The sequence below is a fragment of the Salmo trutta genome, chromosome 28, assembly GCF_901001165.1.
Source record: "Salmo trutta chromosome 28, fSalTru1.1, whole genome shotgun sequence".
NCBI lineage: Eukaryota > Metazoa > Chordata > Actinopteri > Salmoniformes > Salmonidae > Salmo > Salmo trutta.
The window spans coordinates 31,849,951-31,864,163 of NC_042984.1; the positions used below are offsets into that span (position 1 = coordinate 31,849,951).

The 14,213-nt window shown below is 42.9% G+C and overlaps 1 protein-coding gene across 3 annotated transcripts in view; it reads left to right on the forward strand.

The window, feature by feature from the left end:
- LOC115166021 (forkhead box protein J3) overlaps positions 1-4,270 on the forward strand; it is a 96,700-nt gene extending 92,430 nt beyond the window's left edge. For all 3 annotated transcript variants that reach the window (XM_029719637.1, XM_029719636.1, XM_029719638.1), the window contains exons 11-13: positions 414-617; positions 2,819-2,920; positions 3,195-4,270. In XM_029719637.1, the coding sequence (XP_029575497.1) occupies positions 414-617; positions 2,819-2,920; positions 3,195-3,307 (419 nt within the window). In that variant the 3' untranslated portion in view covers positions 3,308-4,270. The remainder of the gene's footprint in view (positions 1-413; positions 618-2,818; positions 2,921-3,194) is intronic.
- The last annotated feature ends 9,943 nt before the right edge of the window (positions 4,271-14,213 follow it).

Consider the following 14,213-nt stretch of genomic DNA (forward strand, 5'->3'; position numbering starts at 1 on the left):
CCTGGCTGTGGAGCACTCTTATCAGGGTCATTGCACAAAGCTGCACATCTACTTATGATTGATGACAGTGTCGAATGTTTAGATGCAACTCGCCCCCACAGCACTTGACCTCCTTCACAGTCGAGCAGCAATGGTGGAACCCAATCCTCCTCCTTCCCTAATTAACATACTGCTTTCATCCATCTTGTGTTTTCAGTAGGGTTGCAAAATTCTGTTAACTTTCCCAAAATTCCCAGGTTTTCCAGAAATTCCAGCTGGAGTATGCTTGAATTTCCTGCTTATTCCCTCCTGTTTCTTGAAATCTTCTTCGAAAGTTACCATAATTTTGCAACACCAGTTTTCAGACCAGTGCAGGTGAGGGAAAAGAAGACTAGAACAAGAAACTAAAATGACCCCATCTGTGTGTCTGACAGGACTAAAGGAAAGCATGAGGCAGGCGGAGCTGAACAACTGGTCCCTGGACCCAGCCCAGATAGCTGACCTGTGCTCCTCCATCAACCAGTTCTTCATCCGCACCGGGGTCATCCCACCACAAGGGCCATTGCAACCACAGCCACCCCCGCCTGCCTGTCACGGTCCCATGCACACCAGCAAGCCCAGTCAGCACATCAACACAGGTCAGTGGCCAGTAGGATGGAGTTGCCCCTCCAGAGACTGATCTAAAGTCAGTTGTTAACAATGGTTATGCTTAGGCTTCGAGGACGGATGGAAACCTGATCCTAGGTCTGTGCCTAAGCGCAGTCTCTACCGTGCCTCCCATATAGATCTGAAAGGGTTTGATTGATTTAAAGTGAAACTTCCTTTACTGATCTAATCAGGTAGGCTGGAGTTCAAATCAAATGTTATTTGCCACATGCTTTGTAAACAACAGGTGTCAACTAACAGTGAAATGTTAACTTACTGACCCTTCCAACAATGCAGAGAAAAAAAGAGAAATAAAAGAAAAATATAATAACACAAGGAATACATTTTGTTACGTTACAGCCTTATTCTAAAATTGTTTACATCGTTTTTTCCCCCTCGCCAATCTACTCACAATACCCCATAATGACAGAGCAAAAACAAGTTTTGGGACATTTTTGCAAATTTATAATAAAATGTAAAACTGATATCACATTTACATAAGTATTCTGACCCTTTACTCAGTACTTTATTAAAGCACCTTTGGCAGCAATTACAGCATAGATTCTTCCTGGGTATGACATTACAAGCTTGGCACACCTGTATTTGAGGAGTTTCTCCCATTCTTCTCTGCAGATCCTCTCAAGCTCTTTCAGGTTGGATGGGGAGCGTTGCTGCACAGCTATTTTCACGTCTCTCCAGAGATGTTTGATCGGGTTCAATTCCAGGCTCTGGCTGGGCCACTCAAGGACATTCAGAGACTTGTCCCGAAGCCACTCCTGCGTTGTCTTGGCTGTGTGCTTAGGGTCGTTGTCCTGTAGGAAGGTGAATCTTGGCCCCAGTCTGAGGTCCTGAGCCCTCTGGAGCAGGTTTTCATCAAGGATCTCTCAGCCTTTTTTAAAATTGTATTTATTTTACCTTTTATTTAACTAGCCAAGTCAGTTAAGAACAAATTCTTATTTTCAATGGCGGCCTAGGAACAGTGGGGTAACTGCCTTGTTCAGGGGCAGAACGACATACTTTTACCTTGTCAGCTCGGGGATTCAATCTTGCAACCTTTCGGTTACTAGTCCAACGCTCTAACCACTAGGCTACCTTTGCTCCGTTCATCTTTGCCTCAATCCTGACTAATCTCCCAGTCCCCTGCCACTGAACAATATCCCAACAGCATGATGCTGCCACCACCATGCTTCACCGTAGGGATGGTGCCAAGTTTCCTCCAGATGTGACGCTTGGCATTCAGGCCAAATAGTTCAATCTTGGTTTCATCAGAGGAGAATCTTGTTTCTAATGGTCTGAGAGTCCTTTTAGGTGCCTTTTAGCAAACTCCCAAGTGGGCCGTCATGTGCCTTTTACCGAGGAGTGGCTTCCGTCTGGCCACTCTGCCATAAAAGCCTGATTTGGTGGAGTGCTGCAGAGATGGTTGTCCTTCTGGAAGGTTTTCCCATCTCCACAGAGGAACTCCAGAGCTCTGTCAGAGTGACCATCAGGTTCTTGGTCACCTCCCTAACCAAGGCCCTTCTCCCCTGATTGCTCAGTTTGGCAAGATCTGGGAAGAGTCTTGGTGGTTCCAAACATCTTCCATTTAAGAATGATGGAGGTGACTGTGTTCTTAAGGAACCTTCAATGCTGCAGAACTTTTTTTTGTACCCTTCCCCAGATCTGTGCCTCGTCACAATCCTGTCTCGGAGCTCTAAGCACAATTCTTTCAACCTCATTGCTTGGTTTTTACTCTGACATGCACTGTCAACTGTGGGACCTTATTTAGACAGGTGTGTGCCTTTCCAAATCATGCCCAATCAATTGAATTTACCACAGGTGGACTCGAATCAAGTTGTAGAAACATCTCAAGGATGATCATTGGAAACAGGGTGCACCTGAGCTCTATTTCGAGTCTCAAAGCAAGGGTCTAAATACTTATGTAAATATTTCTAAAAACCTGTTTTCACTTTGTCATTAGGGGGTATTGTGTGTAGATTGCTGAGGATTTTTTAATTTATTGAATCGATTTTAGAATAAGGCTGTAATGTAACAAAATGTGGAAAAAGTCAAGGGATCTGAATACCTTCCTAAGGCACTATACTGTATGTAACAGGACAGAGAATAAACAGGAGCATCAGTGTGCGATGAGTCAAAAGAGTTAGTGTAGGTAACTGAATGACTGTTGCTTCCTGTTGGCTGTCTTCATCTCCTGTAGGTAATCCGTATATGGACTCCAGACAGAACATGTCTTCAATGATGGGACCCCCGGGTTACCCCCACATGACCCCCATGAGCACCGCAGGCTCCACGATGACAGGTACTACTGCTAACTACTCAGCCCCCTCTCATATTGGACTGTGTGTGTGTGTGTGTACACACATTATTCTTAGTAATGTCATGTAGTATTGTAACGTAATAATGGTACAATATACATTTGTATAATGCACAATGTTTTGTTTGATGTCTGTTTGGACCCCAGGAAGAGTCTTGGCAATAGCTAATGGGGATCCTGCTAAAATACTAGTACTGTTTGTGTCTGCGTATGTGTGCGTGCGTGTACAGCTGCCTTACACCTTTACCTCCATCTTCAGGGCACCATGGCCAGATGAACCAGCAGCACATGATGCCACCTGGGCACTACCAGATGAGGAGGCTGCCTACCGAAGACATCCAGGACGACTTCGACTGGGACTCCATCGTTTAGAACTGCCCCAAGGAGAGGAAGAAAGAGGGAAAGGGGATCAGAAGAGTGGAAGAGGATTGGGACCGGCCACATATGCCCTTTGGAGAAAGAGAGACCTTACAGAAGAGGAGTGTCAATCACCTGATTTTGGTCTTTTTATACAAGAGTGTAGAATGACTTTCAAGACAATCAAACGTAAAGGGAGACTAGTCAACGTTTACCACTGGACAAGTTATGGTCATTTTGTCGAGGAAAAAAATTACATTTGGAACGGTCTCGTCTCAATGTTCCAAGTGCCAACAGGTTTAGAAGTCGCCACATTGTGACAAGCGATGATGAAGTATTTTGTTTAATACATGCTTCGATTCTCGTTTCCTTCCGCTGAAAACTCAAAGTGGAAAGTAGCGTTTGTGTTTTCCGACAGCTTTTTTTCAAGACACATCCACCTGCCACTGAACTGAAAGGACTGGGCGTGGATGAAAAAGATAGTGCCATTATACGTCGGAACAAACCACCGGCATCATGCCAATTAGTCCACACAGTATTGTGAATTTTCCTCCTCTACTCCCCTATCTGGCAGAAGTGATAAGAAATCCACAGAATTATATTTGCGCCACTTCCAAGAAATGCAGGTAGTTAGAAATGTGACAATAGGGGTAGACCAGATAAGAATGCTCACACTAATAAGGGAATGACATTGGGGTACGGTGGCTGTCGACGACAACAAGTGTTTGACTGACTCAGACGCCATCTTGTGTAGGTGTAGGCTTATATTGCAGAGAGAAGTGATCGTATGTTGTCAGAGGAGAAATCACATTATACCACACCTGGGTTCAAATGCTATTTTAAATCTTTCCCGCCTTGAGTGCGAGATGATAAAAGGGGTTTGCACTTTTGAGATGTTTCTATTGGTTCAAAAAGTCTTAATCAAGCACAGCTGAATTTTTTGAAATTCAAAATTCAAATAAAATATTTTTTACTTTTTACCCCTTTTTCTCCCCAATTTCGTGATATCCAATTGGTAGTTAGTCTTGTCCCATCGCTGCAACTACCATACGGACTCGGGAGAGGCAAAGGTTGAGAGCCATGCGTCCTCCGAAACACGACCCTGCCAAGCCGCACTGCTTCTTGACACACTGCTCGCTTAACCCGGAAGCCAGCCACACCAATGTGTCGGAGGAAACCTCATACAACTGGCAACCGAAGTCAGCGTGCATGTGCCCGGCCCACCACAAGGAGTCGCTAGAGTGCAATGGGACAAGAACATCCCGGGCCAGCCAAGCCCTCCCCTAACCCGGATAACGCTGGGCCAGTTGTGCGCCGCCTCATGGGTCTCCCGGTCGCGGCCGGCTGCGACACAGCCTGGGATCGAACCCGGGTCTTTAGTGTAGCCACTCGGGAGACCTTTGAAATTATTTCTCATAGTATTTGCATTGCACCCTTAAATTTGTATTTGAAATCTATGTAACTTGCTTTAACATTCAATGGTTTGATGAGAACAAAAATCTTCCAGTGTAACAACTTTTGTGTTTAGTACTTCGCCACTTTCTTAACTCTGTGATCATGAAAAAATGGTGACGCTGGGCCAATGTTATGTATGTATCTCCTGTTAATCCCTTACTGGTATTGTTGTGGTGTCTACAGTTGTTTTGTTCTCGCTATCTCTGTGTTTTTCTGAGTGTGTGCGTGTGTGAGTGCATGCGTCTATGTGTGACAGCGCACGTGTGTTAGCGTTCGTCAGGACTGTCCTGTTAGAAAATCCATGGTACCAAGTCCTCAGGGTCCCTGTTTCCTCTTTTTTTATTTCTGAAAAACCCATTTTTCTTTTTGAACATTACTGAAAGGTCAAATGGGTTTGTGTTTCGTTTACTGTACCTGTTGGCAGGTGTTTCGACCACTGTGGTCGAAATATGCGCCTAATGTACCACATTATAAGCTACAGTGCCTTCAGAAAGTATTCATACCCCTTGACTTATTCCACATTTTGTGTTACAGCCTGAATTCAAAATGAAGTCAATAGATAATTTTTTTCTCACCCATTCTACACACAATACCCCACACAATACCCCACAATGACAGAGTGAAAACATGTTTTTAGAATTGTTTGCAAATTTATTGAAAATGAAATACAGATATCTAATTTACATTAGTATTCACACCCCTGAGTCAACACTTTGTAGACTCACCTTTGGCAGCGATTGTGAGTCTTTCTGGGTAGGTCTCTAAGAGCTTTCCACACTTGGATTGTGCAACATTTGCCCATATCATTGTTAGACATCAATTTTCAGGTCTTGCCATAGATTTTCAAGCAGATCTAAGTCAAAACTCTAACTCGGCCAAATTCACTGTCTTCTTGGTAATAAACTCCAGTGTATATTTGGCCTTGTGTTTTAGGTTATTGTCCTCCTGAAAGGTGAATTCATCTCCCAGTGTCTGGTGGAAAGCAGACTGATCCAGGTTTTCCTGTGCTTAGCTCCATTCTGTTTTTTGTTAGTTTTTTTATACTGGCAAAATTCCCCAGTCCTTAACAATTACAAGCATACCCACAACATGATGCAGCCTCCACTATGCTTGAAAATATGGAGAGTGGTACTCAGTAATGTGTTGTATTGGATTTGCCCCAAATATATCACTTTGTATTCAGGACAAAAACGTAATTGTCACATTTTTTTTGCAGTATTACTTTAGTGCCTTGTTGCAAATGGGATGCATGTTTTGGAATAATTTTCTTCTGTACAGGCTTCCTTCTCTTCACTTAGATTATTATTGTGTAGTAAGCACAATGTAATTGATCCATCCTCCGTTTTCTATTATCACAGCCATTAAACTCTAATGGTTTTAAAGTCACCATTGGCCTCATGATGAAATCCCTGAGCGGTTTCCTTCCGCTCCAGCAACTGAGTTAGGAAGGACGCCTATATTTGTGTAGTGACTGGGTATATTGATACACCATCCAAAGTATAATTAATAACTTCACCATGCGCAAAGGGATATTCATTGTCTGCTTTCAAAAAAATGTCCCATATACCAATAGGTGTCCTTCTTTGCGATGAATTGGGAAAACCTCCCTGGGCTTTGTTTGAAATTCACTGCTTGACTGAGGGACCTTACAGATAACTGTATGTGTGGGGTACAGAGATGAGGTAGTCATTCAAAAATCATGTCAAACACTACTATTGCACACAATGAGTCCATGCAAATTATTATATGACTTAAGCACATTTTTACTCCTGAACTTATTTAGCCTTTTCATAACAACGAGGTTGAATACATATTGGCTCAAGACATTTCAGCTTTTGAAAAACATAATTCCACTTTGACATCATGGGGTATTGTGTGTAGGCCAGTAACTAAATTAAATCTCAATTAAAACCATTTTAAATGCAGGCTGTATCACAACATAATGTGGGAAAAGTCAAGGGGTGTGAATACTTTCTGAAGGTACTGTAAATTAAGTGAAATGCTGTGGATTTAGGGCTTAAGAAGTCTCATGTACCAGGTGAATTTGGCTGGTGAACAAAAATACTAGGACTTGACTTCAGTTAAGGGTTAGATTAAGTTGGCCTGTCTCTTTCAAAAAGAAAGTGGCCTGTTATCCTGTTCACTAAATGACCACTGGGCTAGAGTCGATTACAGATTGGCTACATTCTGATTCTCTACCCTTCCACCGACGTGTGCAATCGTACACTCTCCCCTAATAGCTTTAAAAGGAATCAACTGGTGTGAGGACTATGGTGGAAACTCCTCCAGCCATGCTTGCACCAATCCAAGGCCTTTAATCGAGGAGGAGTGAACATTGCTGGAGAAGGGTACCCACTGGGAACACACTGGTTGAATCAATGTTGTTTCCACTGCATTTTGATGAAATTAGGTTTGAACCAACGTGGAAGACGTTTGACATCTGTGTCCAGTGGGGTAGAGAATCGTAATGCAGCCATTCTCTTAAAACACTCTTGACCCCTCAAAACACAGGTCAAATCCAGTCATGGGCATTGGATGGGGACACACGATGATTCCAAGGTGCCTCGTCATAGGATGGGAGAGGGTAAGCAGTTTTTGCACATTGCTGGACAATGTGGTACGGTAGCATCAGGTACAGAAAATGGTTGGACTGCTAGGTCTAAGCTCCCCCTTAATTGAATCATAAAAAGAGTGAGGGAAAGAGAGGATGGTAGATAATGCAGGATAAGCAAGGAATGAACAGACAAAATAATCAAATGAACTGTGTTACTTACATTTGTGATTGTGTACAAGTGTGTTTTGTCCTCTCGCTATCCCGTTAGTATACCTACAATTACAGAATTGAAATCGTATCCATTCAACATTGTAAATCAGTATTTAACAAATATATACTGTAATGATGATGATTATGAAACGGGACCCTAAAGTGCTCTTGTGTCTTTGAATACACTTACTCAATTGAGTTGCAATGTTCCAGACAGCATTTCATTGAAGAAGAATGATTAGCATATACAGTATATTGTATGTCTGTGTTATTGTGCTTACTGTAAATACTGTATGTCATTTCAATCATCCCTTTACCCTTCAACAATGGGACTCATGAATGAGAGAAAATGGAGAGAGGGAAAGTATTCCTCCAAGAGAAACACAGTATGTATATACATATATACTGTATATATCATATGTGATCAAATGCATAGGCTTTTTGTGTGACACTTCCGTGTACTGCAGTCCGATATAATTGTCTCAATGTTTATTAAAATGTCAAGTGAACCTTTTTTTCTTCATTTACCTCCATTTTGTTCTTTGTAGAAAGTGATGAAAATGTGCTACACAAGATACTTGGATGCTACAGTTACATAAATTCATGTTTCCCTTGTATTTACTTCCTGCTCCTCCTGCCCTTTCTCTCTTGAGTTGACAAAATGTTGACAAATGGGTCATTCCATCAATTCGGTGCCTTTTGAGAAGTGTAACTTGGTACATTTTAACATTGTCATGAATAGCACGTTCAACTTCATAAAAAACATGTTTTCCTAGCTCAGGAAGTTAAATAAAAAATACTATAGCAAGTGCCTATTAAGTATCAAGTAAAGTAACAGGGTTGATGATTTCATCTTAAATCAGATATAAATCCCCTTGTGACAGGGGGAATGGAGCTTGTCTTGTGGAACAGGGAGTGGCAATTGAATGCAAGTTTCACAAGAACCACAAAACACCGGATAATTGCCCAAAATAAGAAATCCAGCTCACCTGCTTTTACGCTGTGATTTGAATATTTTAAAATGAATACTTTAACCATATTAAAACGAAGGTTTAGTTCACGTAACAGCTTTGACCTTAAAATGAAGGACAGACGTAAATGAATCCCTAATCACATGAAATAAATAATATTCTTCAGAAATTACTTTTGTCAAAGTAACAAAATAACTAGGGCTTTACAATGATGGTGAAACTTGGATGCGTTTTTGGATGAAGTGGGTTGAAATCTTCTTAGAAGTGACACGGTTGACGGAGGGACATGTCAAAATGGTGAATTTTGGCAGTTTAGCAATCCTTTATTCATATAAAAAATCTGATTTATTGAATTATCCATGTGGTTTATATTAAAAGACACTTCATTTAATATAACAGGCTTTTAAAGTGCAATATTGGTGCACAATGTCTACTTAAAACATCAAAGGGACACAAAAGCCACTCTCTTTTCGTGGAACGACCCAAATATTATCTTGTTTCCTCACCTAATCTTTACACTCCTTGCTTATTTTTGTCCAACAGATGTCGCTAGTGTGCAAAGCTGGAGTTTGTTGCGCTCTACTGTATTCAATGTAAACTCTTTGGACCACCTTGCTCGAACGTGTTAAAGTCACACTGTTCTACCTGAATTTACTGTTCTTTTTTCATTGTGAAAACGTTCTGAAACCAAGTGGAGGCCACTCTCTGTCAGCAAAGCATGTATGTTATCCTAAACCATTTAGTCAAACCACAAAATAAATCTATTAAAAGAACATTGTAATGCATATAGACTTCATAGAAGTAATGGGCACTCCTTTTAATCAAATGAATGGGGAAAACTCGCCATTTAGCTGAATCTAAGATCACAATCGGATGATGGAGCACGATCACATCTTTTTTAGTGTCATTTTGATCCAATTGAAATGCTTGCAAATCATTGAGTGAATGAGAATTCAAACAGCAGAAAAACGTTGTTTAGAATGTATTTCTCCGCTCATTGTAAATGTTTTGTTTAATTTATTAGTATCCACATTAAGTACTGCACATGCAGCAGCTACTCTTCCTGGGGTCCACATAAAACATAAACACATTATCAAGTACAAAACCGTTATAGACAAGAACAACATATTATATTTAAAATTAGAGAGACACCCAGAGACAACAAAAATACTTTTTACACACTTCATATACATATTCATATTCTTATGTACAGTACCGTTGTGATACAAGATTTGTTTTTTTTAAGCTAAACTTGCTTTTGCCTGAGTAACCTCTGGTGGCAGAGAATTCCATTATGACATGGCCCTATACATAACTGAGCGATGCATTGAATCTGTTTTTGGTTTGGGTATCGTGAAGAAACCCACAGTGGTGTGTCTGGTGGGGTATGTACGTACAGTACCAGTCAAACCTTTGGACACACCTACTCATTCCAGGGTTTTTATTTTTACTATTTTCTACATTGTTCCGAACCGGGGGGGGGGGGGGGGGGGGGGGTTGTGCCTCACGAACCTGCTTCCCTATTCCCCAGCTGAGTGCCATCGCCAGGCACGAGGTGCCATCGCCCTTCCCGTATCCGCACGAGGTGGTAGGCGTTCTGTAGGTCCAGCTTGGAGAACACGGTGGCCCCCTGGAGCGAAGGCTGAGGAGATGAGAGGTAGCGGTTCTTCACCGTGATATCGTTCAGACCCCGGTAGTCGATGCACGGGCGCAGGGTTTTGTCCTTCTCAACAAAGAAGAATCCTGCGCCGGCAGGGGAGACAGAAGGATGATGAACCCAGCAGCTAGAGAGTCCTCAATGTAGGTCTCCATAGCGTTGGTCTCCGGACCCGACAGAGAGTACAGTCGTCCCCGGGGCGTAGTGGTGCCTGGGGGAAGGTCAATCCCACAGTCATATGGTCGGTGCAGCAAAGTGGCCCGGGCCATACTGAACACTTCCCAGAGGTCCTGGTACTCCGCGGGAATGACGGAGAGGTCCGGTGCAACTTCCGAGCCCCCAGGAAGACGCCCCGGAGCAGGCTGTGCTGACTTCAGGCATTGGGTGGAACAAGCTCCAGCCCATGATGGCACCGGCAGAGCAGTCAATGAGGGGATTTTCCTGGCTAATAGCAAAACCATGGGAACCTGAGGAGACTTAATGAGCAGGAACTGGATCGTCTCGCTGTGGTTCCCTGACACACGTAGGTTGATAGGGCTGGTATTGTGGGTGACCCTTCCTATAGAGCGACCGTCCAGTGCTTTAACGTCCATGGGAATGGAGAGGGACTGAGTGGGGATATCCAGCTCAGAAGCCAGGGTAACATCCATGAAGCTCTCATCGGCCCCAGAATCGATGAGTACCCGGAGAGATTTCGACTGGTTCTCCCACAGCAACATGGCATGAAAAGGGATGCGAGTAATGGGAGAGAAAAAGTTATCCATATGACCCACCAGAGTACTCGCTCCTACCGGTGAGCCTGGTCTTTTAGTGGACAGGTGGAGACAAAATGGCCAGACAACCGAACTGACATCCATACTCATTACGTTGCAAAGCATATTTCCAACTGGTTTTATTACCAAAATATGGTTCCTTTTCCCCATTTTGTTTGATGTTCCCAGACTCTCTATATTTAACACAGGCTATTCAAGTCCTTCAGTAGGGTCAGAAAGAGAGGGGAAGGGAGAAAGGTATTTATGGGGGGGTCATAAACCTTACCCACAGGCCAACGTCATGACACCGGGAAGGACTAGAAAACAGGATCAAGGACAGACAGGAGCAGGGGAACAAACGCTGGTAGGTTTCACAAAACAAAACAAACTGGCAAATAAACAGAGAATACAGGTAAAAATACACAGGGGATATTGGGGAAGATGGGTGACACCTGGAGGGGGGTGGAGACAAGCACAGGTGAAACAGATCAGGGTGTGACAGCTTTTGGTTTTAGATGTATTTAAGACCAGTTTATTCTTAATTACCCATTCTAAAAGTAATTAACTCCTTGCTAAGAGTTTCAGTGAGCTCACTGCTGTAGGTGCTGATGTGTAGAGTGTACAATCATTATCATACATAGTCATTTTAGCTTCTTGTAAAACAAGTGGCAAATCATTAGTAAAATTAGAGGAAGAGTATTGGCCCAAATCAAATGTACACTGCTCAAAAAAATAAAGGGAACACTTAAACAACACAATGTAACTCCAAGTCAATCACACTTCTGTGAAATCAAACTGTCCACTTAGGAAGCAACACTGATTGACAATAAATTTCACATGCTGTTGTGCAAATGGAATAGACAACAGGTGGAAATTATAGGCAATTAGCAAGACACCCCCAATAAAGGAGTGGTTCTGCAGGTGGGGACCACAGATCACTTCTCAGTTCCTATGCTTCCTGGCTGATGTTTTGGTCCCTTTTGAATGCTGGCGGTGCTTTCACTCTAGTGGTAGCATGAGACGGAGTCTACAACCCACACAAGTGGCTCAGGTAGTGCAGCTCATCCAGGATGGCTCGTCAATGCGAGCTGTGGCAAGAAGGTTTGCTGTGTCTGTCAGCATAGTGTCCAGAGCATGGAGGCGCTACCAGGAGACAGGCCAGTACATCAGGAGACGTGGAGGAGGCCGTAGGAGGGCAACAACCCAGCAGCAGGACCGCTACCTCCGCCTTTGTGCAAGGAGGAGCAGGAGAAGCCCTGCAAAATGACCTCCAGCAGGCCACAAATGTGCATGTGTCTGCTCAAACGGTCAGAAACAGACACCATGAGGGTGGTATGAGGGCCCGACGTCCACAGGTGAGGGTTGTGCTTACAGCCCAACACCGTGCAGGACGTTTGGCATTTGCCAGAGAACACAAAGATTGGTAAATTTGCCACTGGCGCCCTGTGCTCTTCACAGATGAAAGCAGGTTCACACTGAGCACACTGAGTCTGGAGACACCATGGAGAACGTTCTGCTGCCTTCAACATCCTCCAGCATGACCGGTTTGGCGGTGGGTCAGTCATGGTGTGTTGTGGCATTTCTTTGGGGGCCGCACAGCCCTCCGTGCTCGCCAGAGGTAGCCTGACTGCCATTAGGTACCGAGATGAGATCCTCAGACCCCTTGTGAGACCATTTGCTGGTGCGGTTGGCCCTGGGTTCCTCCTAATGCAAGACAATGCTAGACCTCATGTGGTTGGAGTGTGTCAGCAGTTCCTGCAAGAGGAAGGCATTGATGCTATAGACTGGCCCGCCCGTTCCCCAGACCTGAATCCAATTGAGCACATCTGGGACATCATGTCTCGCTCCATCCACCAACGCCATGTTGCACCACAGACTGTCCAGGAGTTGGCGGATGCTTTAGTCCAGGTCTGGGAGGAGATCCCTCAGGAGACCATCCGCCACCTCATCAGGAGCATGCCCAGGTGTTGTAAGGAGGTCATACAGGCACGTGGAGGCCACACACACTACTGAGCCTCATTTTGACTTGTTTTAAGGACATTACATCAAAGTTGGATCAGCCTGTAGTGTGGTTTTCCACTTTAATTTTGAGTGTGACTCCAAATCCAGACCTCCATGGGTTGATAAATTGGATTTCCATTGATTATTTTTGTGTGATTTTGTTGTCAGCACATTCACCTATGTAAAGAAAAAAGTATTTAATAAGAGTATTTCTTTCATTCAGATCTAGGATGTGTTGTTTAAGTGTTCCCTTTATTTTTTGGACCAGTATATTTATATAGCCCTTCTTACATCAGCTGATATCTCAAAGTGCTGTACAGAAACCCAGCCTAAAACCCCAAACGGCAAGCAATGCAGGTGTAGAAGCACGGCAACTGCCTTGAGGGATACCGATGTTAGAGAAGCTTCGATTGAAGAATACTCTCTGAGTTCTATTGGACAAGTAACTCTCCAACCATGTGATTGCAGGTGATCTAAAGCCATAAAAAGTGAGTTTATTTCGACAACAAATTATGATCATCAACATCAAAGGCTGCACTGAAATCTAAAAATGCAGCTCCAACTATCATCTTATCCATGTCTTTTAACCAATAATCAGTCATCTGAGTCAGTGCAGTATATGTTGAGTGCCCTTCCCTACATTGCATGCTGAAAGTCAGTAGTTAACTTGTTCTTTGAAAAATAGCATTGCATTTGTTCAACCACAATTTACTACATCAGTTTACTATGAACAGGCAGCAAACGGATTGGGCGGCTGTTAGAGCCACCAAAGGGTGCTTTACTATTTTTAGGTGGTGGAATTACTTTAGCTTCCTTCCACGCCTGTGGACACACACTCTCCTTTAGACTTTGGTTAAAGACATGGCAAATAAGGGTGGCAATACAGTTTCCTACCATTCTCAATAGTTTCCCATCTATGTTGTCTATACCTGGTGGCTTATCATTATTGATGGATAACAATAATTGTTCCACCTCATCCACAAAAACTTGACCACATTAAAAACAGCAGTCCTTCTCTTTCATTATTACATATTCAATACACAAATACAATGCCTTCAGAAAGTATTGACACCCCTTTACTTTTTCCACATTTTGTTGCGTTACAAAGTCAGATTAAAATGGATTAAATTGTAATGTCTTTGTCAACAATCTGTACAAAATACTTTAACGTCAAAGTGGAAGAAAAAAATCTAACATTTGTAAGAAGAAAAATAATAATGAAAAATAAAACGATAATATGTATCTTGAATAAGTGTTTAACCCCCTATATTAATACATATTAGAATCACCTTTGGCAGCGATTACAGCAGTGAGTCTTTCT